Raw genomic sequence first — 23,978 nt, forward strand, 5'->3', positions numbered from 1 at the left:
AAAATTAAAAATTGGAGTAATTCAGTAGTCTTTGCTTTCCAGGTAGCATTAGGTCTGTAATACCAAGTGTGATAAACAGCAGAAAACAAATTTGTCCCAAAAGCTGTATGAAATATCAGTGCTTTCATTTACTGATTCTCATAAACCTCAAGTCCTCCATCTCCCACATGAGCCCCCTCCCAGGGTTTAGCTGGGATATACCATTTACAGAGACGTCATAGGGCTCAGCCTCTTCGTAATATCCCTCTGGAGATTCAATCTTGGGAACTGCAGGTTGTTTTGTTTCGAGAATCTGCAGAATAAACACATAGAAGAAACATGATTTAAGGTAGATAGATCCTTCAAAACAAGAGAGCATCCTTTTCCCTTTTTTTGTAGCACTCAAATGTACCCCAATGGATGAAATCTTTTAGATGTGGTACAGTTAGCTCAAATATAAATTGAAATTACTGTATAATTGCATCATAAATGTTACTTTCATGTTGCTGAAAGCCATGGGAAAGATCAGCTCATAGCAGCAATTGCAACCAATCAGCCTTACCATGAACTGAGATTTCTGCCTGCTGCACTGACACTCCTAAGCTGCCCATGGTAACTGAGGATGGTCCTCTGTGCTATGGATTATCTTATCAGGGAACCAGAAAGGAGGACAATTGGTGCAATCCTGGCTTTACACTGAGAACATAACCTGAGCAGTCTCTGGTTGTGTCTCTAAGTCTCTGACTGATAGCAACTAACAGCTAAAAATCTCTGCTTTAGAAACTATATTGGGAATCTTTAATTGTGCTCTTAACAAAAAATGAAGGAAATGGATAAACAACACCAATGGAAAATAAGCCTTTGAAAAGAGTCCAAGTGTTGGAAAATCCCTGTGGTGCCTGCCAAACCCCTCCCAAAACACAAGGAAGGGCTGGCAGGAAAAACATGCCTTGATCCTTTAGAAATATCAATACACGAGGAAAAAAAAAAGTGAAGTTAAGAAACAAACTTTTTACTTTTCAGGTGATTCATGCAGATGTTGCACATGACACAGCAAAGCAGCAGCACAAACAGATCAGCAGGGTAAGCAAAGAGCTTATGGTCTTCCCAAATACCTGGCATCCCATCTCCCACCCTGACCTGATGGTAGCATTCCCCTGCTCCCCAGTGAGGTGCCCCTGCTCCTCAGCAAGGTCATACCACCCTCAGCCATCTGACAACAGGATGCTCTGTCTTGCAATGCTTCACCTGACCCAACTGAGGCTGTGCCAACCCTGACAGGATGCCCAGGGTTAAAGCCCCAGGAGGAGGGGCACAAAGCAGGTCTCTCTGCAGAGCCAGCAGTGTTGAAGGTCACAAATAGTGCACTGTGCCAACCCACGACTGCTCCCTGGGGAAGAGGGGCCAGCTGTGCATCAGCATCACAGAGCAGCCCAAGGCAAGATCAGGCCATTTGCAGGTCATGCCAACATCATGCAATGCAGGTGCAAAGCTGCCCATCCTGCCCCATATGTTTCCACCAGCAGCTACTGGTGCCCAGAAGCAGAAAGGAAGCTTTGAAGGAAAAGATTCTGTGGCCAACAGCCGCCCACAAAGGGAAGCTGTTGGGCCTGTGGGAGTGAGGAACCCTGACCACACCAAAATCACGTGTCTGTTCCCACTTGGGTGAGCTGCCCATGGCTCTGCCAGCCTCCCAAACTTCTCCAGTGTTAAAACTCCTTCTTGCCAGATGCTGTGAGCAGGCTGAACTTTCCTTGCAGAGACACGTAAAACACTGCTGGAAAACACTTGCCCTCCAAACTCTTAAAACATTTAGGAACTTCTTGCCCTAATGTGTTACATTAAAGAAAGAAAAACAAACCCAGTCACTCCAGGGCTTTACTGAATCCCTCCCCTGGCTAGGAAATGTGTCTGTAATTGCCATCTGTGGTGGCCTCCTGCGTGTAGCCAGCTCACTTTGTGCTGTGACCATAAACAAACTGCCTACACAAAGAAACGCTGTGGGTTTTTTGACACCATCCCACAACTGTCAGGGAAGGGACTGCTCTGCTTTGTTTCCTACAGACAATGAAAGCCAACAGGGTGCACCTTGGCCTCCTCAGAAGGTATTTGTTTTGTCTTTTTCCTTAGGGGTGTGGAGTGGTTTACTCTCTAACATAAGTCAAAGGCAATATATTGTGTTATTTAACAACGCTGGCCCTTGCAGAACATTTGCCTGTTGCATTATGGCACAATGAGCATGCAAATATAACCACCTTGGGTGTCTGCATCTGTACCACAGGACTTTCCCTGTGGATGGCTGTGGGAAGAGAAACAGCTGCCAGGGCTGCAGCAGAGGAGAGGTCCTTCCTTGAGCCTGGAGTGCCATGCAGTGGGGGTGGCTCTCCCTGGCAGGGAGCATAGCCCAATTTGCACACTCACAGGGAGCTCCCACAGCTGCCTACTCCACCTGTGCACAGGTTTTGGGAACCACAGGGATTCCTGGACATCCAGCCACCCCAGGCCACCATCCAGCTGCACCAACCACATACTGACCCACAGTCTTTGGAAACATGGAACATACAGCTGGAAATCCCTAGTTCAATGTTTTGGTATTATTTTTAAAATAAAGCTCACCAGGACTTTGGCCTCACTAACATACACAGGCAGAGATCTTTCCACCCAGCCATGATGCAAAGGACATGACAAAAGTGAAGCCTCAAGGGGTTCAAAGCCCCAAGCTGAGGCAGTGAAAACCAAGGGGTGTGAAAAACTTACCTTTGGAGGGGGGAGGTCTGGCAGGCTCTTCTGAGGAGGTGACAAATGCAGTCCTGAGTCTCCATTGGTCAGGGAGCTCTTCTGATCAAGCACTGCAAGGCAGAAACAATTCTATAAATGACATGTGGCATCTCCCAGCAGAGCTACTTGCTACCCTGGGCTGTGCTGGAGCAGCAAGATGCTATTTCAGTGGGGAGGAAAGTGACAATTACAGGCAGGGCTGCAGGTCCACCATGTCATTTCAGGCCATAGCCAGGAATGTGGCACTGGGAGACACAGCAAAAGAGGTGACCTCTGGTTTTAGGGCATGTTTTTCCTTCTGGAGGAAAACTGTGAAGGCCAGACCCTCTGCTGAGACTTCAAAGGGTCTTGAGAAGCAGCATGGGCAGACACCACAGTGTCTGGAAACCCACAGCACTTTAGTTCTAGCTCTGATCCCTGCTGCTGTGAGCAGACAGGTCAGTGACCGTCTGCTACCTTTCCCAGAAGATGGATCTAGTACCATCCTGCTCCCAGGGCAAACTGCAAAGGTGGCTGCTTAGCTGAGTGCACAGTGGCTTATCAAAGGCAGCCATGGTCAGTGGTGTAATCACTGCCCAAGGGAAGGTTGCTCCTGAACCCGCCCAGGCCAAACACACAGATAGGCAAATGGCAGTAGAACTGCTCCAAGTGATCTGTGTCTGCCTCTGGAAACTCAGGTTTTCCAAGCAGCTGAATGCAGAGTGATTTAACATCTGCAGGGTACATTGAAAGCTCAGAAATCTTGTGTTCAGTCCCCTTTCTCCTACCACAGAACTCCTGGGTGGCCTCAACGAGTGCCCAAATCCCATGACCTCTGAGACAGTGCAATGATACCCCTTCCTTCTCCAGCTACACACGCCAGCATCACAAATCACAGACTATTTCCTTACTGGTGTGGGAGGGAAGGAATATTTTTCCCTAGACAAGCATTAACATTTTAGAGGTGTCCTCTGATAAAGATGCCTCTCTAAAACCTGCAGTTTGAAGACTATTTAGAAGAAGGAAGGAAAAAGAAAAACCATCCAAAAATCCTGCTCTAATTCAATCTGTACTATTAACTTATCTGTGTTCTCTGTTCCTTGTAAAAGTGAATGTCACCTGGCACGTGGGCTAAGGAGATTGCAGTGGCCACACCAGGAGCTCTTCACATCAGTCCCACCTCCAGACTCCTGCCCCTTTGTGCTGACTTGCAGAAGGAGCTGGCATTTGGCTCACTGAAGAGCCCTGTGGACTTGCTGTGTCTCACAGGTAAATCAGATCCATTAAATGATGGTGCCTTCGTCACCCAGTGCAGGGAATTCCATAACTGGGCCACAGGAAGGTATCTCAAAAGCAGTGTCTGTTCTGCCTAAATCCATACCACTGAAATTGCAAGTAGACACAAGGAGCAGGGAAATACATTTTTGTGCAGAAATTGCATATTTTAAAGTTTGGAGGGGTGACTTTTGGAGCTGATGGACTTTGGAAAGCATTTAACCCTGTGCTGCTGGAGCATCCTTGAGCACAGCTGCTGTGGGGAAGAAGCTCTGCAGAGCACAAGGTCCTGTCGGCTCAGCCACAAAAGTGTGGTCCCCAAGCCCATTACAGGCATGGAATTGCAGTAGAAAAGAGGGATAGAGGGAGGTGCATAATCACTGGAAAATCAATATCCCACCAGTGGGCACTTGGGCCCCCTCCATCCACTAAACCTGAACCTGCAAGCACCTCTCCATCCAGTTACAGAGGCAGGATCAGGGCTCTACACCCAGCTGCAGCAGTGGCTAAGGTCCCACACATGTGTCTCACTGACACATCCAGCATTTCCAAATAAGTCAGAAGTTTTACTTGGAATAGGGAAGTTGTTGAAAACAGAAATAGAGAAGTGCCAGGTCCTGCAGGGAGTGACTGAGTGGGCAGGGTCATGGCCTTGATAGGGAAAAGTCTGAAATAAAAGAACCACCTCTAAAAATAAATTGTCTGAAATTTTCCCTGTGTTTGAGCATGGTGAATCAGTGCAAGCTTTGCTTTATCCACCCAAATGAGAACTTTTATATAAAAAGATGCTTCTGTTGCAGCACAGCTGCTGGGAGCTGTGTGATCCTATTATAGAGCATTACAGCATCACCCAGAGGGCCCTGTCTGGAGGTCACACTGGGGCTGCACGTGCGGAGGACATCCTGCCTTCAGAGGCATTTGAAGTTAGCCCAAGTTTGGCTGCAGGTAGTTTAAAGAACAAATCAAACCAAATAAACAAAAAACCCCACCACAAAGAATTAAAACCAAAACAAACAACTGTGGAAGTGGAACAATCCCAACTGTTGCAGGACCAGCACATCAGCAGCAGGCTGCACTGATGAGTCCTTGTTGCATCCTTTGGCATTGGAAACTCCGGGGTAGGATCAGCCTCTGACTAGGTGTGCCTTCATAAAATGTGTGTCACTAATACTCTCACTCCATGCAATTATTAGCAACCTCTTTCATGGTGAACTTCAAAGAGGAAGAACATTTTAGACAATTATGCTCTCTGCCGTGTTACAAATTCAAAACCTGGGAAAACTAAATTGGAAATTAATATTTTATCTAGGTTTAATTTCTTGGCTTTTACTCTGCAGAGCTCTCACATCCCTGGGAGATGAAGGTGCCCTGCCTGTGCAGATGGTGAGGGCTGAGCCCTACGAACTCACCTTGCAAGGCTGTGACAACACCGACCCTCTGGGCCAGAGCAGAGCCACACAGCAAACAAGAAATACACTTTCAAGGTCTCAAAGATACAAAAAGTGACTTGCTTTGTGGCCAAAGAAAGCATGAAGGCTTCTTTGAATATTTCAGGCACTGGAGCTTCAGGCCTTAGAAGGCAACGTTTTTATCCCAAAATAAAGACCTCCAAAGTGCTACTTCCAGGAATAACCTCACAGTGTTGGCAAGGACTGCTATTTCCAAGGGAATGTTATGAAAATGGCCCTTCCACAACCAGCAGCTGCTTCAGCCCTCAGAGCTGCCAGAGCAAGGCTCTAACCTTGTGTGCCTTCATCATCCCATGAGACACGATGAAACCATTAATCTTCAGCTCCCTACCTTTGTCTTGTTTCTCTTGGTCGCCCTGCTGTTTATGGACTGTCACTTTGTTCATATAAATATACTCCTCATCACCACCTGCAAACAAAGGGAAAAGTGAACTCTTTACCCACACGCTGCTTTCACACCGCTAAGTTTTTCCACAAAGGCAGATGTAAAAAAGTGTCTCTGCTGAGAACATTTGGAGAGAGCAACGTTGGTTGAGGCAATGTGCAGGAAAAACCCCAAGCAATAATAAAAAGCAGAAAAATTAAGTACTTTATGGTCAGGAAATTCCTTAAGTTAAAATTTCTACTTAAACATTAACTTGGCCAAACAGTACATCCTGTGTATCTTACAAAGTGGATTAAATAAACTTAAGGTTTAATAAGGAAAACAGAAAGGATCAGGAATCTTGGGAATTTTTTGCTTGTAAAGCTGGACACATAACTATAGTAATTTTACATAAACAATTAGAGGTCACTGCAAAAATAAACTCAGTTTCATTTTCTCCTTCTAATTTTCATGTCTCCTCTTCCCACCAGCTGCCAGGAAAATGTTGCTTCAAGACCCCGTAGCAGTTCCCATGGCAGCCCAGCACCCCATCCTTGGTTTTCCTCATCTGTACCACTGGACTTGGTGTAGACTTTCAGAAGGTCAGAGAGGAAGCTCTTCTTCACCACAGCAGTGCTGCTCAAGTTCTCCTTGTCCAGTATCCTCAGAAAATCTTCAAGTTCTGTGAGCAGCTGCTCGAGAGCTACAACAGAAACAGACACAAATGTTGGCAAAGCAGCTGGGTGGTGTGTCAAAGGATATATGTTAATCCCATGCTTTCCAAAATGCTTTGCTTTTACTGCCCAGGAATAGTTCATATTTCATTTTCCACCTTGAACCCTGCCTCTAGCTTTGGAAAGAAAGTGGGTCTCAAACCAAAAAATCTCCAGCTTCCCTTAGTCTGTTCACACATCAGTGAAACCCCATGTAAATACTTATTTCATTAGGTCTTCCTGCTCAAGCAAAGACAACCTGAAGAGATTTTGAGTATTAGGGCTGAGGTTACACAAAAGCAGCTTGCAAGGTTTTGGTACACACACCTTGAGTCCTGGCAAATATCATTCAAACCTTATTTGGCTTGGTTCCTACCAAAAATCCCACTTTTTGCTTCCTCTTCCTAAGTCTCCTCTTTATTTGGGAGAGATGGGGCCCTGGCAATCTGGTGTCCTTGCCTATGGTAAGGACATTGGAACTAGATGATCTCTAAGGTCCCTTCCAGCACAAACCACTCAATAATCTTATGTTTCATTCTACCGTTATTTCTCTGCCTCTATTAATTTGAGAATGTTTATGTGTGTATTCCAAAAAGAAAAGGAAAAAAAAATCCCTACCTCCTCATATACCTCAATCATAACTCAGTAACTTCTCAAACCACCTTGCTTGGGCAGTGACCACAGAGAGCACTGTACCATGTGAAACTGAAGACACAGGATCAGCAGCATCTCTCAGTGCCTCGGGAAGCCCTGTTGTACCCAAGACATCCCTGCATCCCCAAAGCAAGCAGCTGGGACACGCTGCTCCCCAGCACCACTGGCTCAGCTGGACTAGTGGGTTTGTTTTCCTCCCGAGGAGGTGCTGCACAGCCCTGCCACCAACAAATCACTGCTCTGACAGGGCTCACGCTGAAGCAACAGATTCTTAATTGCTTGCTTTTGTTCACAGCAGAGTTTATCGTGGGCTAATTAGCAGCAGGGGCGGGAGGAGGAAATAAAACAGGATTATGTAGAGTGAGGAAGCGCTGCGCAACAACAACAGTGTGGGGAAAACGTGCCCAACCCAGCTGGAAATGTTCCTCCCCTTTGGAGCTCCCCTGCTACCCCTCTCCATCGTTCCCTGGTGCTGAGGATCTGCAGAGGAGATGGGCAGTGAAGCCTGGGTTTGCCACCACCACCCTGCAAGCCTGGCTGTGACTCCTTAGCACTCCACCTGGGAACTTAGAGATAACTTGAGTGGGGCAATACTCCTTTCCCTTTACTTACAGCATTCCCACACTGGCTGATCCCATGGAACCCCCGTGAGTCACAGTTCACACCCATGAACTAGAAAAGTGTTAACATTTTGGATTCATAAGACAAAGCATCTGAGCAGTTCTAGTTAAAGAGCTACCACATTTAAGGTCATAAAGAACACTTTTTTAAAGGCAGGAGAAAGCCATCACCTTCCTACTCACCTATCTTTAGCCACCAGGCAGCCTTCCTGGGGAAAATACATGTTAGAAGATTGATAAATAAATTACACTGTAAAAGTTTGTGTTGCTAGCCATTAATTGAAAAAAACTCACTGCTGCTATTCTCAAACTGAATTAATCCTCACCAGATTGACTGTAAATCAGCCTAATGACTCCAGATCAATCAGTAACAGCTCCAGAGGAACCAACCTGTAGTTATTCACACTTCATTCTGTACCCTCTACACCAAATTAATTCTCTTCTGGTCTGATTTAGGACCAGCAGGGAATGGAAAACACCTGCATCATTCTGCATAACTCAAATGTCTTTGCTAGCTTCCTTTTTGCCCAGAGAAAACAAGAATCACTTCAAGAAACAGCAGGGTTTTTTCCCATAAGCTGTGAAGAAACAGGTAGCATTTGCTGATAATAATACTGGATTCCAATATGCAATGAATGCTGTCAAACCTACTCACAACTGGCTTCTCTAAAGCTTCAGGGACCCTGTTTCTTCCAAGTTTAAGGAAACCCCCCGAGGGTAAATAACAACCTTGCTATACTCATCTGCTTCAGTGGCCCACTTCAGAAAATTCAAATTGAGGTCAGGTCCTGCTGGTCATGCCAGCTGCACAGGACATTCATGTGTCAGGGATGATACCAGAAAAAACAGCACCAAGGACACCCAACCTTAATCTGAAGCTCCAGAAACAGGTCAGCTCCCAACAGCTGCCCAAGTGGATGTCACAACAGTGGGTCTGCAGGGAAGGGGGCACAATTCCCATTCCCTCCTCCACCCCCACACTGCAGAAAATTACTTTATTCTTCTCCCAGGCATCCACAGCTAGCACACACACAGGGCTGAGTGCTTATGAATAGCATAGCCCATACAGTAGGTTGCATTTTCCAGCCCACCAAAGCTGAACTTAGGCTTCCAGTGACTCAAAGCAGCTCATTTAGGATGTGATCCTGGGGTCAGTGGAAAGACTGTCAGACCTCAGTGGATTCAGACTTCAGGGACTCACGAGAGATTAATTTTGCTCTTCTTCTGCAAGAAGCAGTATATAAACCATCTGCTTCTATGCAAGTATCTCTCTAATCTCAGCTGGACATTCCCAATCCAAACCTGATACCTGCAAAAAAAAAAACCTCCACTGACAGTTCATTCTCTCCTATCAGAAGAAGAAGAAGCTAATACTTATCAGAGATTGATGAATGTGAGAACTCATACATTAAACCACCTCAGGATTCTGAGTGCTGGAAGTCACTGCTTGATCTCAGCTAAAGATCTATCACACTGTGCTGGTGATGTATGGAACATGCTCACGGTAAAACCAGGTTGGTGGCTTCTCAAAGCAGCCTAAAACAAATAGTTCTGCCCCCCAGCTGCATGGTTTTGCTCTCCTTATCTTAGCAGTTTAGAAATGAGAGCACATAAAGAGATGATTTCTGCTCTGCAAGGCAATAGTTACAGATGCAAGGAACCTATCTGCAGAATTGTATGGCTTTGAGCAGCAGGATGAGAGATCAGAAGTAGACAGGAGCCTAAGTCATAAGGCAGAGCAATTCTCAGATGCTTTTCTGAATTTTTTTCCCATTGCTGTATTGCTCTTCTCCACTCTCATAGCATTTCTTTGTGACTCAAGTAATATTTCTGGCACCAACTGAAACAAAGAGCTTCAGAGATCTTGCAAAAATTCAGCTCCCTTCACAGAAGACAGGGATTACCTCTAAGGTAATCAGGCAATACCATCTAAAGGTTTAGATTGTCAGAAAAATTAAGAGGCTTGGCCCAGGTCACTGTGAATACCTGCCCTGAATCCAGTCCCCTCAAGCACCAGGATATGAACTACTGCAGCTCCCTACAAAGCCCTACAAAGGCCACAGACCTGGGGTACCTTTAGAAATCACAGCACAACTCATATCATGTTCTTCTCCATGGCAACAGACATCAGTAACTGGATGAAACCTGTAGGAATTTCTCAACACGTGATGGAGTGAGGTATAGGAGCATCACAGTCAATGGGAAACTTGAGTGATTTTCATCTGCAGTGAGAGGGTGATTATCACTGAAAGGACTCCTTAGCTTTGAAATATATAGAAATATCACATCTTTATTGGTGTAATAAGGACTTTCAGGGTGAGCGTTATAGTCAGAATTACCAGCTCATTCTCCCTTCATGCACTTAACTGGATGAAGAGTTAAGTTCTTCCTTCTTTTACTCCAAGACAATGCAACCCATTTTACAAAACTCCTGGGCTGCCACTGACCACCACAGGCTCTCTCAGTCTGAAGGTTGCAACTCTGGCTGCAGCAATAAGCAAAGAGATGCTTTAAACACAACTGATCTGTTCCAACAGCAATTCAGTGGCAGTAGGACAGCACTGAAAAGGGCTTCTTTTGGCAGCAGTCTGTGCCTTTCTTTGCAGACTGAAAGTCTCTTGCATTGCAGCAGTGTCTATCTTAGTTCATGTGAAGCTAGAGCCAAAAAATGAAACAGCTTGCAAAGCCCTCATTGAGGAAGCACATTCCTTGCAAAAGAGCTGCCAATTTTGCCTGACACTAAGGTCACTGAAAGGTAAATGACCATTAAACTAGATTATAAAAGCCATTCCTACCAATAACCACTGATCTCTGTCACTGTGCTACAATAACAACCTACGTCGACATCTAATTACTTCATGTCTTGGCCTTATGAGGAAATGGGAAGACAGGCTCAGAACGAGCTTTCATTCAAGTGTTTCAGTAACCACTGGGCAGGATTGTATTAGACCATTTAATCTAAATTCAATTACTTATTTTATCAAGGTAGAGGGGCCCCAGCCACCAGACAAAGAACTGTAATGAGATATACACTAAAAGACAAACTCTTTCCTCTGCTGAGATGAGAGGTGAAAGATAAGGAGTATCATTTGCTAACAGGAAACTAAGGCATTGGGAGATTAAGTGATTTGTCCAAGGATGTGGCTGTATTCTTCACCAGATCAGGAATATAAACTAGCTTTCCCACATCCCAGCCTGGAGATTTTGTTTCCAACCCTCCATCCACGGATCCCAAAGCCGAGTCTGGGTTTGGTACTTTTGGCTTCACCCTTCCTTCCTAGAAGGAGCTGGGCTAAGCTGCTGACAAATAACTCCATTCAGGAACCAAGTAAATACCTGCAGTCTGTGCCATGCCAAGCTTCTTGCTTCAAAAATCTTGGAAACTCCAGAGATAATAGAACTGGTAACAGGATTGTGAATCATGAAAGGGCCAGCCACCAGGAGCAGAGGGCTTCCTGAGGAGTATCTTGAGGTACCTTCCCATGCCTAGCCTCCCCACACTGCCTCCATCATGCACTAAATCCCATGGCAGCCTTTCAGCTCCCATTTCCCACTGACCAGCCCTGGCTGGCAGCACTGGGATTCCCCAGGGGCTGCTTTGGCAGAAAGGAATTCCTTTCTAGCCCTGCTTTCTTTTTTTGTTGGCTGCATAAAATGAATAGGGCAGCTGAGGAGCGTGCAGAGAGGACAGGCAGGCACAGAGGCAGCATTCAGGCTGCTGAATAGCAAGTGCTGTCAGAAGAGCAGGAGGACCCAGCCCAGGCCTCCTTAGCTAATTTGGAGTCTTACAGTAACAGTTGGGCTTTGCAAGAGGGAAAAGTCACCACGGTTACAGCTAGAGAAGGCCATTCTCCCCAGCTGTGAGGAAAGGCAGATGTGTGGATGGTGACAGCTGTAACAGCTGGATGACCCCTACACCGGGCCACCTTCCAAAACAGCAAAGCAGATCCTTCCTCAGACAAACCAACCCTCCTCACCCTGCTGGCTGCAGGGTCGTGCAGAGCAGCAGTGAAAAACAGAGAACCACAGAGCTCCTCTGCAGTGCATGCAGCTCCTCCTGCTCCAGATGCTGCTGGCTTTGGCAATGCAGTGCAGGGAAGGAAAGGTGGTAGATGGCTCATACAAATGCACTGAGAAGCAGCAACATCTCTGCTGAATCCCAGAAAGCTGCTCCTCTGAGAAGCATCCCCATCACACTGAAACCCTGCCAGCATTCACCCAGGGTGATGAGCAGAATAAACCAGGTGAGTGCAGACTAAGGCTTTACCACCCTGGTTTGGACCATCAGAAATGGTGATTTACTTCTCACACTTGTGCCTGTAATGACTGGCCAGCCTTCCATCTTCCTGCTTTTCATGGGAAGATAATAAAAAGCCCAGCCCACTGTTGTCCAGTTGAAATTTTTTTTCTTACCCACAAAAAATAATGAATATATAAACAGTGGTAGAAAAAAAGAAATCTCCCCACAGCAAAATGAGAAGTGCTGTGTTTATCAAAGGAATACCCACAAAAACCTCCTCTAAGCTTCTGGCAAATAATGAACTTTCTCATTGGAGAATTGCTTTAGATTAAACAAAACAAAAGGCGAAATTCATAACCCTGAGACAAGCTAAAATCTCTCAAAATAAGAAAACTGTAAAACTGGAGAACTCCTATCAGAGTTTTCCTAATAAGCCAGACAAATGTCAGACAGTTAAGACCATTGTCACAAAGCTGTCTGATTTTTAGACACAATGAGTGCTCACAGAGAAGAAAGAAAGAAAGAAAACCCCACCCAGACTGCTCTATTAATGTACCTAAAACCCAGCACCGCTTGGATTCACACTCTCGTTGGGAGCACTAGGCTGGTCTTTGTTGCAAAGTATGATTCATGGAAGGACAGAGGCAAACAATGTGTTTGGCTGGCTGTGGGCTGTGAACTGCGCAGATGAACCCAAGCAGCTCTGCGTGGGCTGCTCTGGAAGTTCGAACAAGACTCGTATTGAGAAGTGGCAGCTCTAACCCAGGAACTCTGAACTTTAACAAAACGGCAGCAGAAAATGCACACAAAGCTTTTTACAGTTAACTGAGCAAACAACAGACTCCTCTTCCCTCCACTGGAAGGCAAGAAACAGCATCCAAGAAAAATTAAGAGAAAAAAAAAGGAAGAGAGAAGAGAAGCAAAACATGAAAATTACTGTGCCACAAAGAGATTTTACTGAGCACTCTTGCATTTTAGTACCATATCACTCTATTATATCATAGAAAAGTTTGGGTTTTAAAAAAGATCATCTGGTATGCAATGGAAGGTGTATGTCTGACACTTCACAGGCAACACAGTGATGTGCTTCTTTGCAGAGGGTCTCAGCCTTTCCATGACAGAGAAATTGGTGAGTCACTGGAGGTCCCCACTGCCAAACGAATTTGTTGGATGACATCCGAGAGATGCTGGCACCTCTTCCTTTGGAGCAGGCCATATTAGCAGACTGCCCATCAAACTCACAAGATCCCCAAAGCTGTACTAGGCTACAAACTGCAGGTCTGTGCTCAGTGCTCAGTGATGCTCACAGCCACAGCAGATGGGAACATCCCACAGAGTGCTGTGGAAAACTGTGCTGGGACTTGGGGTGGATCAGAGAAGTGCCACATCCTCATTGTGCAGGGCACACTCAAGTTGTGTAGCACAGTAACTCCTGCTGGGACAGAACCCAGGTAAGAAAACAGCAGGGAAACAACAAAGAAACATCAGTGCACTAGTCAATAGGGTAAGTAATGATCTATTCAAATTAAGAGGTCAGCTAAAAAATGTTAGACCAAATCAGGCAGGACAGGACATTAAAGACAACACTGTTTTTAAGGTAAATATCCCCAAGAGCAGGGCATGGTGGGCTCCTTTCCCAATGGGGAGAAAAAAAATCCCAACAATTCTTACAAAGCAGAAATCACATTTGCTTCCAAGCCCCAGAGCTGAATCCTAGAGTGGCACAACAGAGACACCATTTCCTGTGAGGCTGCCACCACTGATTCCCTTCTGTCCCCACAGTCTTTTCTGCTGCTTTTCCCCCTTACTCCTTCCGTTTCCAGCTAAGATTGGTGGTTGGTTGGTTGGTTGGTTGGTTGGGGTTTTTCTGCCTTGTGGAGGTTTGTTCTCCTCTCCATCACTCCATGGGGCTGATTTCACTGGATGGGTTGGTGACCATCTGACCTGCAACTTAAAGCACATCTGCTGTTTGCTAATGCAATGCACAGCTGTACCCAGGAAGGGGCTACCAAGAGGTGGCTGATCAAATGGAACAGATACCTTCAAGAAAAAGAAACATGCAAAACACTCAACCAAACACTGCAAACACACAGGGCTCTGCTGCTGGAACCTTGTGCAAGAAGGAATCCCACAACTGCTCAGCACAGCCTTGCTCTCCTCTGCAGTCTTTACTCCATGAATGGAGCAACCTGCTCCCTGGACCTCACCTCAGGTCTTTGCCAAGGCTCCTGGAGCACGGTTTTAGTCAAAACGCTGTAGCAGACTTTGCCTCATCTCTGCTCATCACTCTACACGGCTGAATCCAGAGGAAAGCAAATTTCCATCCCTGTCCACATTACAGAGCAGCAGCAGAATAGAGCCACACTAGAGTCCCTAATGCCTGCTGAGCCCACAGCCATGTAACCCCCTCTTTCCCGTGGAAAAAGACTACCTCATTCCCAAAAGAGTGAGTGGGAAAATGCAAGGTCCTGGAGAGAGTAACTATCACAACAATGGTGAACGACAGCCCTGCAACAACACCCGCGCTTTGTGCCACTTCAATACAAATAAAGGAGGTTAACTGCCAAATATCTTCTGAGATGGATTTCTCTCTTGCAGGCAAGACACAAAGTAAATGAAGCTGCCAGATGCACATAGGGTTGTGCTGGTTTTTTTTGAGAGAGGACAAGCACACACACACATGCACACACCCTCCTAAGGCCTCATATCAAAGCATTTTCCCACCATTCTCTGTTGATTTAATGGCATCATTTCTCCAGCGAACAATAGGAACACAGCAGAAGGGGAAAACAATTATGTTTGAGAAAGCAAAAGCAAGAGCTCTGGGGTCAGAGAGAAAAACAGATACACAGCCCTGGAGTCCCAGTCTTTCCTTGCTGTTTCCTCTGCAGAAATGGCTCTTTGAGCCACGCCATCCACAAGAGCCAGGGCTGGGCCTCTGTGCCTACAGCTGAAAAGCAGAACGACCACACCAGGCTATTGCACTAGTGCAGGGGCAGAACAGTTTTTTTAAGTATCCTGAGTATCAGGGTAGGCTGGCAGAGCCTACAGGAACATCATTATTGATTGCTAGATTTCTTTCTTACTAATCTTGCTCAATCCCTTGTCCAGACACTGCATGCAGTCCTTATCCATCCTCCTCAAGGTAATGTGGAAACACCAAGAGGGAGGATCATGCAGCTGAGTCACTGAGCAGTGTTGATGCAGCAATGTGCAAACCTGATTTTTTTTCTCTGGAAATCTGCTGTTTAATCATCAGCAGAGAAAAGTGCTAAAATTTCCAGTACTGGTGCCCCCCCCAGAGAAAAATCTCCCTGTCCCCCCAGAAAAATTCCCCCATCTACAGACATCACTAAAGACCAGAGTCCACACTCCTTCCCAACAAGATTCAAAGCAAACCAGTGTTCACTACACTTCAGTTTAGGGTTAAGAAGCATTTAGTAATACTGTGAAGAGGTCAAACTACAAACCCTCTTGTGCCATGAATCCCCACTGCTCAGAGAGTACCTCCCAGCTGGGACCCAACATCTGCCACCAAGGGAGGCCACAGCTCTCCCACGTGTGACAGGAAGGCAAACCTGCCAGGTGACCTGAGGACATTCCTCACTCTTGTATTCAAGAGATGACACCTTTATTTATCCCTTTATTTCTCCAAAATGATATTTCACTAAGTCAGGGTGGTAGAGCAGCCTCCTAGGAACAGGCAGCTCCCCTGTTTGCTATGGATTACCAAGACATGAGCTCCCACTTGTCTCCCTACAGATCCAGGCCCCACATGGTGTGATCTGACTCCAGGAACACAGACCAGAGAAGCCACAGACATTTACCTACTGAGATGAACAACTTCTGCAGTGACCAAATGGAGGGCTCCTGGTTTGACTCATGGTGACAGCCCTGACCCACTGCCCATGGATGCTTTACTCCATGGGGGAACCTCTTATAAGGTGAGGTAGAGGTAAGCATCCAAAATTCTGCCAAAACTGAGCAATAAACCTTGATTTACCATCTGCACCCTGAGCTTGAGCTCATCTCTGAGCAGCAACAAGTCAGGCTCACACAGATGCCCTGGGTGAAGAAGAGGCTCAGGACAAGATCACCCCATTGCACCTATGCCACCCTCCCCAGCAGAGCCTGGCAGGAGCCCAGCGGGGCTGATGCAGTGGAAAACCAGGACAAAGACCTGCATTTCTTTTTTTTTTCCATGTGAATTGGAAAACTTCTCCCTTCCTATCCTGACTGTGAGGCATGGGAAACGAAAGAAAGCGCTTAAACCAGCAAAACAACAATTTACGGGATAAAAAAGATTTTGTTACTTTGTCTGTCTTGCACTTTGTTTACATGAATGAGAGCCAGTTATCCAGACTGGGAACAATACGCCGAATTAAACCTCTGAAACCCACTACATAAATATGCCAAAGGTATCACTAATCCTATCACAGATTTAAAAGTTAGATCATTATTTTCATTTACCATCTCAGCAGAAAATTTGTGACAAGAAACTGCTGATGAACGAGTTCAAGTCCTTCCAGCAAATTCAGCTTCCTTGGAGCTTTTCTAAACGCACTTTTGACTCTTTCATCCCCCTCTTAAGACATTTAGGAGGCATCCCTGTAGTTTGGCTATAACCTACCCAGGCTGGCACTTCTCTTTCCTCAGCATTACATGCTAATAAACACTTATACCATCCTTGGTACCCGAGGATCCTTTGTGGAGCAGTGGTTTGGGATCAGCAGCTCGTGCCTGGCTCCCTGCGGTTGGGGCAGGCCCTGCCACCCTCACTCCAAACCACACTGCTGTGCTTTCCATCCACAAAATGAATAGAATACAGTCCAGTGTTGACACCAGTGAATTAATAACCTTTAATGAGAGTAATAACTTGAAGGAACTCTCTGTTTACTCAGTGCTAAGTGCAGCCTGACTAGTCCACTGCTCTGCCTGCAGCGCTGGAAACAATTCAGTCAGGACACGAGGAGCATCTTGCATGCAGCAACTGCCCTCAAGACAGTTTTCTAGCACTCACAGGCAAAAAGAGGTGCATATCCTCACCAGTGCCAGCTGGTAAGGCACGGCCAGCCCAGCAGCCTTCTTGCTTTGCAGGGAAAAATGCTGGCCACTCATCTTGAAGGCCAGAGAAAAAGTGGAGCAGTACATCTTGGACATGGCTCAAGAGAGATCACAAGCTGCCACTGCAAACCTCTACTCAATCTTTTGTCTTTCCTTCACCAATTCTGAGCTTAAGCCCCAGCCCCAAAGGCAAAGCCATAGAGTCTTTCAATCTTCTTGGGTTAAGAAAAACAAAATGATCACTTCTGTTGTGGTTAGTTGCAATTTCCCTTGCTTTATTGCTATCTGTTTACCCAGCCTTTCTAAGAAAGAAACAGGCAGATGAAGGAAAGACAAATGACTGGGAAAACACTCCCCATTTCTAGGACTAGGCACAGTTTGTTGCAGAAGACAGTGAAACAATCAAAAGTGTGGGTGTTTATAAGATACAATACCAATACTATTGATTTAACTCATTTGTTTCAGGAAAAGTGACCAAAAAGTAGAGGAGGGAGGAAGAGGTTAGATCCCTGGGGCATTTGTCCTCTCATCCTTACTTCCAAGGTGGTGGATCGTTAACCAAAGGGATTTGAATTCATCTTCTCTGGAGGCTCCTTCACCTGCTTACGTTGCTACAGAGGGCAAAAAGCACCAGTTTGCTACCAGCCCACACTCACCTATGTGAAAAGCTACCCAAAGGGGAAAAGTGCTTGGCCTGGCAGCCAGGTGGAAAGGGCAGGGAGCAGTGATTAGCTCCAGCTCAGCCTTCAGCAGGGACATCTGTCCCAGCCACCTGGGTCAGCTGCTAAGCAGGTCATACACTGCAGAAACTGCAGACAAAAAACACAGAGACAAGAACTTGCAGGCTCTCAAGCACTGTTCAGGCCATCTAACTCCTTCATCATGGCATTCAAGAAATGTACACTCCAAATTTCCTCTCCATTTTGAGTAACACCTGCCTGAAATTTCCATGTGGGACATGCCAACTTATGCTTCTACAAATTCCCTCTCCTGAAGGGCAAAGCAAGTGCAGAAAACTGTTTCAAAGACATAGAAAACAAACTGAACCAATAGGACCCTCTCAGCAACAAAATAATGCATTTAATTTTCCCTACCCATGATTATCAATCCTTATCCAGAGTTCTTTGGATGCAGTGCTCCAGCACATTTCACCCACGTCCTTTTGTGCATAGCTCAGAGTAGCATATCAAAGGGGCATTCGAGGCTGAGTGTTGGGTGTTGGTATAGAACAGCAGAACTTAAATCCCTGTCAGGAGCCCTTAGTGAGGACCAGGGAACCCATCCCTAGCTGGGTGCAGGCAGATGTAATGGGGGATAGAGGGAGTGGAAGGAAAGATCAGGCAAGAAAAATTCCTTTGACTACTGTATCCCCCATTGCCACATCATCCTCCTTGCCCTGGGCTGGCTGGTGTGCTCACGCAGGGCAGCACCACACAGAGACCATGCTCAGGTGCTGGAAACATCATCTCAGGACAGCACAGTGCTCAGGAGCTCTGCCTCTCTGCTACTGTAAGGACCAACATCAAACTGCACACTCAGTTTGGGCAATGCTTGGTTAAGTTTATTCTGCAAACCTGAAAAAGGCTACTGTGTGTTAAACATTCCAGAGATTTTGCAAAAGTCCACTTTCTTCATTTGCCCTTCATCACAGGCAGCCTTTTCAGCCAAAGCACATGACTCCAGCGATGGGGCTGATAATCTAAGCCTTGGCAAAGATACACACTCAGCACTCACTGATGCTCACACTGGTTTCACCAAAATGTATTTTTCCCTTAACGCAGCTCTCTGCACCCAGACCTCTGCTTGCCACCTTGGCCATCACCCTTTGCAGATTTTCTGCCCTGTGTGAGGTGCCTGCAGGAACTTGCTCTCCTGGCTGACACGAGGTGCACTACCTTTCTCGCATGAGTCAGCAGGCAGCAACAGGAAAGCCGTTCTTTGTACTTGAAAAAGAATTAAGTGATTTTGAAGCAGTGGAATGTTTTGGACTAGTTAGCTGACCGACAGCATGAGCGCTTCAGAAGAGGCTGCATTATGAGAAGCAAACTTCAAAAGGAGAAGTGACAAGGCCAGAGTGTTTGTGGTGCCTGAGGAAGTAATTAGAATTTAAAAGGGACACAGATTGGACAAGTACACTAGGCTAAGAAAGATGAACTGCTGCCAAAAAAGTTTCTTTAGCTTTCCCAGTTCTCTCTAGCCTACATTAGAAATGCAGTTTCATGAGTATCTCTGTCTCAAAACAATTTTACAGAAAACCTTTGCAGTTGTTGAAAACATGAGAAAGATGCCACCATCAAAAGCTAGATACCTCCTGCTCCCATTTCTGTTTTCAGCTTATTAAATAGCTGTCTTGCTTTCATCATTCCCAAACAGGAGAGGGTTTCTGCAAACCCCTCAGAGATAAGACATTTCTTAGACAAGGGGTTTTGTATACAGCACAGTTTATCTTCCTTCATTGCAGGGTTGTTTTTTTTTGTTTTCTTCAAGCAAAAGCTTCAAAGGCTTGCAGGGTCAGTGAGCACTGATGTCTGCTCTGCTGGTGGGTGACCTGCCAAGTCAAGAGCACTGCTCCAACTGGAGAGGTGTGATGTTAGTCAGAGATCAAACTGCACACAGAACTCAATGGTTTCCAGTCACCAAGGATCATTGCTGAATTTCTGCTGCTTTGAGATCTCTGCTATGGAGGCTTTGAACTGGTGATTTGAAATGTGAGGCTGCAACAGCAAAGCCACAGCAGAAATGTCTGTTTTACTTTTCCACAAAAAGCTGAAGAAGCTCACAACAAACTCTGCATTTAGCCCCTTCCACCAGGAGGTATCAACACTTTGGGGAAAGCAAAGGCCAAAACTAGAGGTCTGCAATAAAATCCAAGGGCAGAAGAAGTGCAGCTTTGGAGTGAAGCCAAATTTGGTGCTCCACCAGGGCCCATTTCTTCCTAACAACTGTTCTCTACCTGAAGACATTAATGCCCATTTTCTTAAAACTTTTTCCCTTAGAGACTCAACAATTCATATTCAGACAGTGACAGAGACAACTAAAATGAGTCAACAGCTCTCCGAAGTCAGACAGAGCTCTGTTGTCTCACCAGGTGCAGGTGAGATATGGTGAGTCAGGTTGGAGGAATGAGCTTCAGCAGCAGCACCCGGCACAGCCAGTCGCTCCCGACCGCCCCATTCCCAGCTCGGTGGGTCACTGCAGTTCAGGCTCTCAAACTGCTCATCTGTCAAGTGGGTAAGGAAAAAAGATAGCTGGGAGTTTGGCAAGCTTAAACAGGCTTCCAGTAACACTCTGAGGAAGCTCACATGATGTCATAACATGAAGTATTTACTGAAAATTGTCTCAGCATTCAAATGTTCTTTATGTATTTAGATCAAGCTGTGTTGGATTCCATCTGCCTCACGCTTACGGGTGCAACCATAATCTCAAAGGAATAAAAGTTTTCACCCTATGATGTCACTTATGCCCACTAGTAGCATGGGGACTTTCTTTCCCAAGATCCTGACTCAATTTTGAGGAAAAAAGAAAATCTTTGTACAAATGCAGCTACCCCTCACAAGAAGGTCTAAAAAGGGTGCAATGTTTTGGGACATAGAGGTAGACTGGCAAAGCTTCTTGCTATGGAAGTGAAGACACTGCTTCAAAATTTGCTCATGGTATCAGTGGTACCATGTGTGGTATGAGCCTGGCCCATACAGAGGCAGCCATGTGGGTGTTTGAGCTATGAACCAAAGGCAATTGGACACACAGCTCCCCCTGCTCACCTCTGTAGTCAGTGCCAGGATTTGGGTGTCAGCTGAATGGGCTGAGCTGGTCTTCCTGGACTCCTGGACTTGCACTGGAAGTTGGAAGGTTGTGTTTAGAATATGAAAGGAACACCCTTTTGAGAGCACAGAAATGCTTAGAGGATACACTGTACTGCTGTGCAACCACCACATATCTACTGGAGCTGTACCTTCATCTCATATAGATCTATGCAGCCCCACTGAAGCTTATCTGAGCTTGAATTTAAGTCCAGAGAAGGATACTCTTTTATACAGAAACTCCAGGTTTATGCAGACACAAATGGACTGTGCAGAAATTTCCCAGTTCACATTAGATGCAGATGTCTAGCTCTGGGGATTGCAAAACACCAGAGAAAAACCAAGATGAAAGCGAAACAAGTGCAAGCTGCGCTTCATTGAAACAGGAAACCTCAAACCGCTCCATGTTCAATGGGAAGCCCAAACTTTGGGATTCTGTTTGTATTGAACAATAAATCCCACCAGGCCAGCAGAGCCCTCCTCAAGGGTGGGAGGGGCTGAGGACCAAAACCAAGCTGACATTGTGCAGCACCACAGGCAACCCCCCTGCACACAACACCAGCTCCTCTGGAGCTGCTCTCTCCCATTTTCCCCCATTTACCTAATTCCCTATACATACATGGATATATGTTATGCTAGTGTTCCTTGGGGTATGAGTCCCTCAGGCCTGGGAGCCTGGGTTTCCTGAGCACTACCATCACCACAAAGGCTGTTTTTGAACGGAAATACCAGCCAGGACCCAAGGAACTTTCCTGAAAAATACTTCTGTGCAGCTTCACTAAGAAAAAATAATAACTAAAAAATAAATTTTTAAAAAAATATTAAAAAATCACTATTCTGATGGGTCAGGATGCAGAAAAATCTTCTACTCATTGTGTGAGGGAATACCAGGATCAGACTTCTTCATGCCAGTGGAGTTCCCCTGGGTGACATTCATCAGGGCAGCTCCAGTGACTCCATCCCAGAGGGTGCTACAAAGCCCTGACAGCTCCTGTAAACTGCATTAGCAGACTGAGTTTATGGCTCTTTTGCCCAAAAAGCACAAAGCAGCTGGGAATTACCAGGGACAGCCACAAGACTGAAAACCAATGTTGAAAAACAAACAACACCCAAACCAAGAATCACAAGGCAACCTTGAACTTCTTTTTGGAAATATTAGGCAGGATGTCTTGCTGAGCTGATACATCTGGTTTCCAGAAGGACTTCATCTGGGAGCTGTGCTGGACTAAAACTTTTCAGGATGCCACAAGAAGTGGGAAACAAGGAGGCTGGGACAGACTTTCAGAAAAAAGAGGAGATGTAATTAGAGAGCCCCAAGGGGACAATTCCCATGGCTATCCCTGCTCTGCAAGGACTTGGACATAACTTGAAGCGAAGTTCTCTAGACCCTGCATGTACCAAGCACAGTGGGTGGGGATGTGAAGGCTGTGTTCAATTAATCTATTTCCCTAATCTATCACTTGCCCATCTTTTGGCAACTTGGAAGGGCAGACCTGTACGAATCACTGTTGTGACTGACTTGTTGATGGCCCTGGTCCAACTAAAGATGTCATGCACATGGCTACCTCCATCCCTTCACAGCACATCCTTGACTTCACCCTGAAGCAAGTCTGTAGTGGGTTCTGAGCCTGTGCTCAGGCTGGGGATGTCTCAGCAGCAGAGCAGGCAGGAGCATGCTTGTGCTTAGTCAGTTTAAAACCTCCCAAAGCATCCAACCCAGCTACAGAGAGGACAGAAGAGGAGCTTCTGAGATGTACACAGTGCTCATACCTAGCATATTTCACCTTCCAGTACAGGCAGGAAGCACGATCCAAATTTTAAATAGGACAAAAATACCTTTTCTTTCCCTTGTTACACAAAGTGTGGCTTAGGAGCACCAGCCAGGTGAAAAAAACAGCTGGTACCTGCACCAACACAGCCCACCCTGCACACTTCCCAATCAAACAGGCATTCCTTCTGCAAAAAGGGGAGAGCTGGGTCTCTTGCTTTGTATTTTGTCTCTTGCTTACCTAATAAAAAGATCATAAATCACAGCAGTTTCCAGGTCTTCATTATTGTCCTAGCAGCACTAACAAAGGCAAGAAGGCAAACTCAGCACGTACCCAGGGGACCTGGAAACACCCAGCCATTCCCAAAATAGGAGCAGCTTGGCGACTCACAGCTGGAGCACAGCTGGCCCCCCCTCTCAGCACTCTGCTCTCCCAGGCAGCTCTGCAAGCAGTGGGTCAGGAGGTGCATTCCTCCGACAAAAATACTATGAGAAAAAATGACCTAGAGGCAGCACCAGTCCGCTGCACAAGCCACTGGAGCTGCACTGGTCCCGTTCATCTGCAGGATGGTAGCAGGGCTCAGGGACCCCTGGGAACAAGGCTGCTTCTCACCACATCCCTGCAGAGTGCCTGGCACTGCCTGCAGCGCTTATGGGACGATGCTGCAGTGCCAAGAATGTGCTGAGATCCTGGTTGCATCAGGAAGAAGGGAGATGTGCAGCAGCACTCATTCAAAAAACAAAAAAACACACTGAAAAAAAGGCCTAAAATCAGCACAAACCCCAACAGCAATCAGCTCATTGCCATAGGAACAGGTTTAGTGTTATGGCAGCCAGACAACTGGGTCCTTCTGGTAACCTTGGGAAAATCATCAGCTTTTAATTACAAAACTGGGGGAACATCGGATATTAGTGTTTGTATTGCCACGTTACATCTTGGCTCTGGTTAAGGCTTCCCTTGGCTCCCAAGGTGCTGGAAGACAAACATGTATTTTCTTTTCATTTCAAGATAGCTGAAAGTCACAGCCTAAGCAATGATGAGAACTGTATGTGATTAGGAATAAATGAATAAAACATTCTTAAACAAACAAACAGAAATCCCCCGGCCTCAAATCCCCAACCAGGACCCTGAGGAGCCAGAGAAATGCAGCAGTGGTGGAAACCATTGAGCCAGCAAGCCTGAATCAATAGCTGGTGCTCCACAGCAGAGTGGATTCCCAGACAGCACCTATGAAACAGCCAACAGGGAACAGGGTCTGCATCAGCACAGAAATT

At 46.1% G+C, this 23,978-nt stretch overlaps 1 protein-coding gene across 4 annotated transcripts in view; it reads right to left on the bottom strand.

Annotated features, from left to right (window-relative positions):
• The window catches only part of AFAP1L2 (actin filament associated protein 1 like 2), a 63,327-nt gene that overhangs the window by 17,244 nt on the left and 22,105 nt on the right, over positions 1-23,978 (bottom strand). For all 4 annotated transcript variants that reach the window (XM_015633500.3, XM_015633499.3, XM_015633497.3 and 1 more), the window contains exons 2-5: positions 6,419-6,547; positions 5,812-5,889; positions 2,737-2,828; positions 202-292 (exon numbers count right to left, since the gene is read on the bottom strand). In XM_015633500.3, coding sequence (XP_015488986.1) covers positions 202-292; positions 2,737-2,828; positions 5,812-5,889; positions 6,419-6,547 — 390 coding nt within the window. The remainder of the gene's footprint in view (positions 1-201; positions 293-2,736; positions 2,829-5,811; positions 5,890-6,418; positions 6,548-23,978) is intronic.

This window comes from Parus major, chromosome 6 (assembly GCF_001522545.3).
Source record: "Parus major isolate Abel chromosome 6, Parus_major1.1, whole genome shotgun sequence".
Classification (NCBI taxonomy): domain Eukaryota; kingdom Metazoa; phylum Chordata; class Aves; order Passeriformes; family Paridae; genus Parus; species Parus major.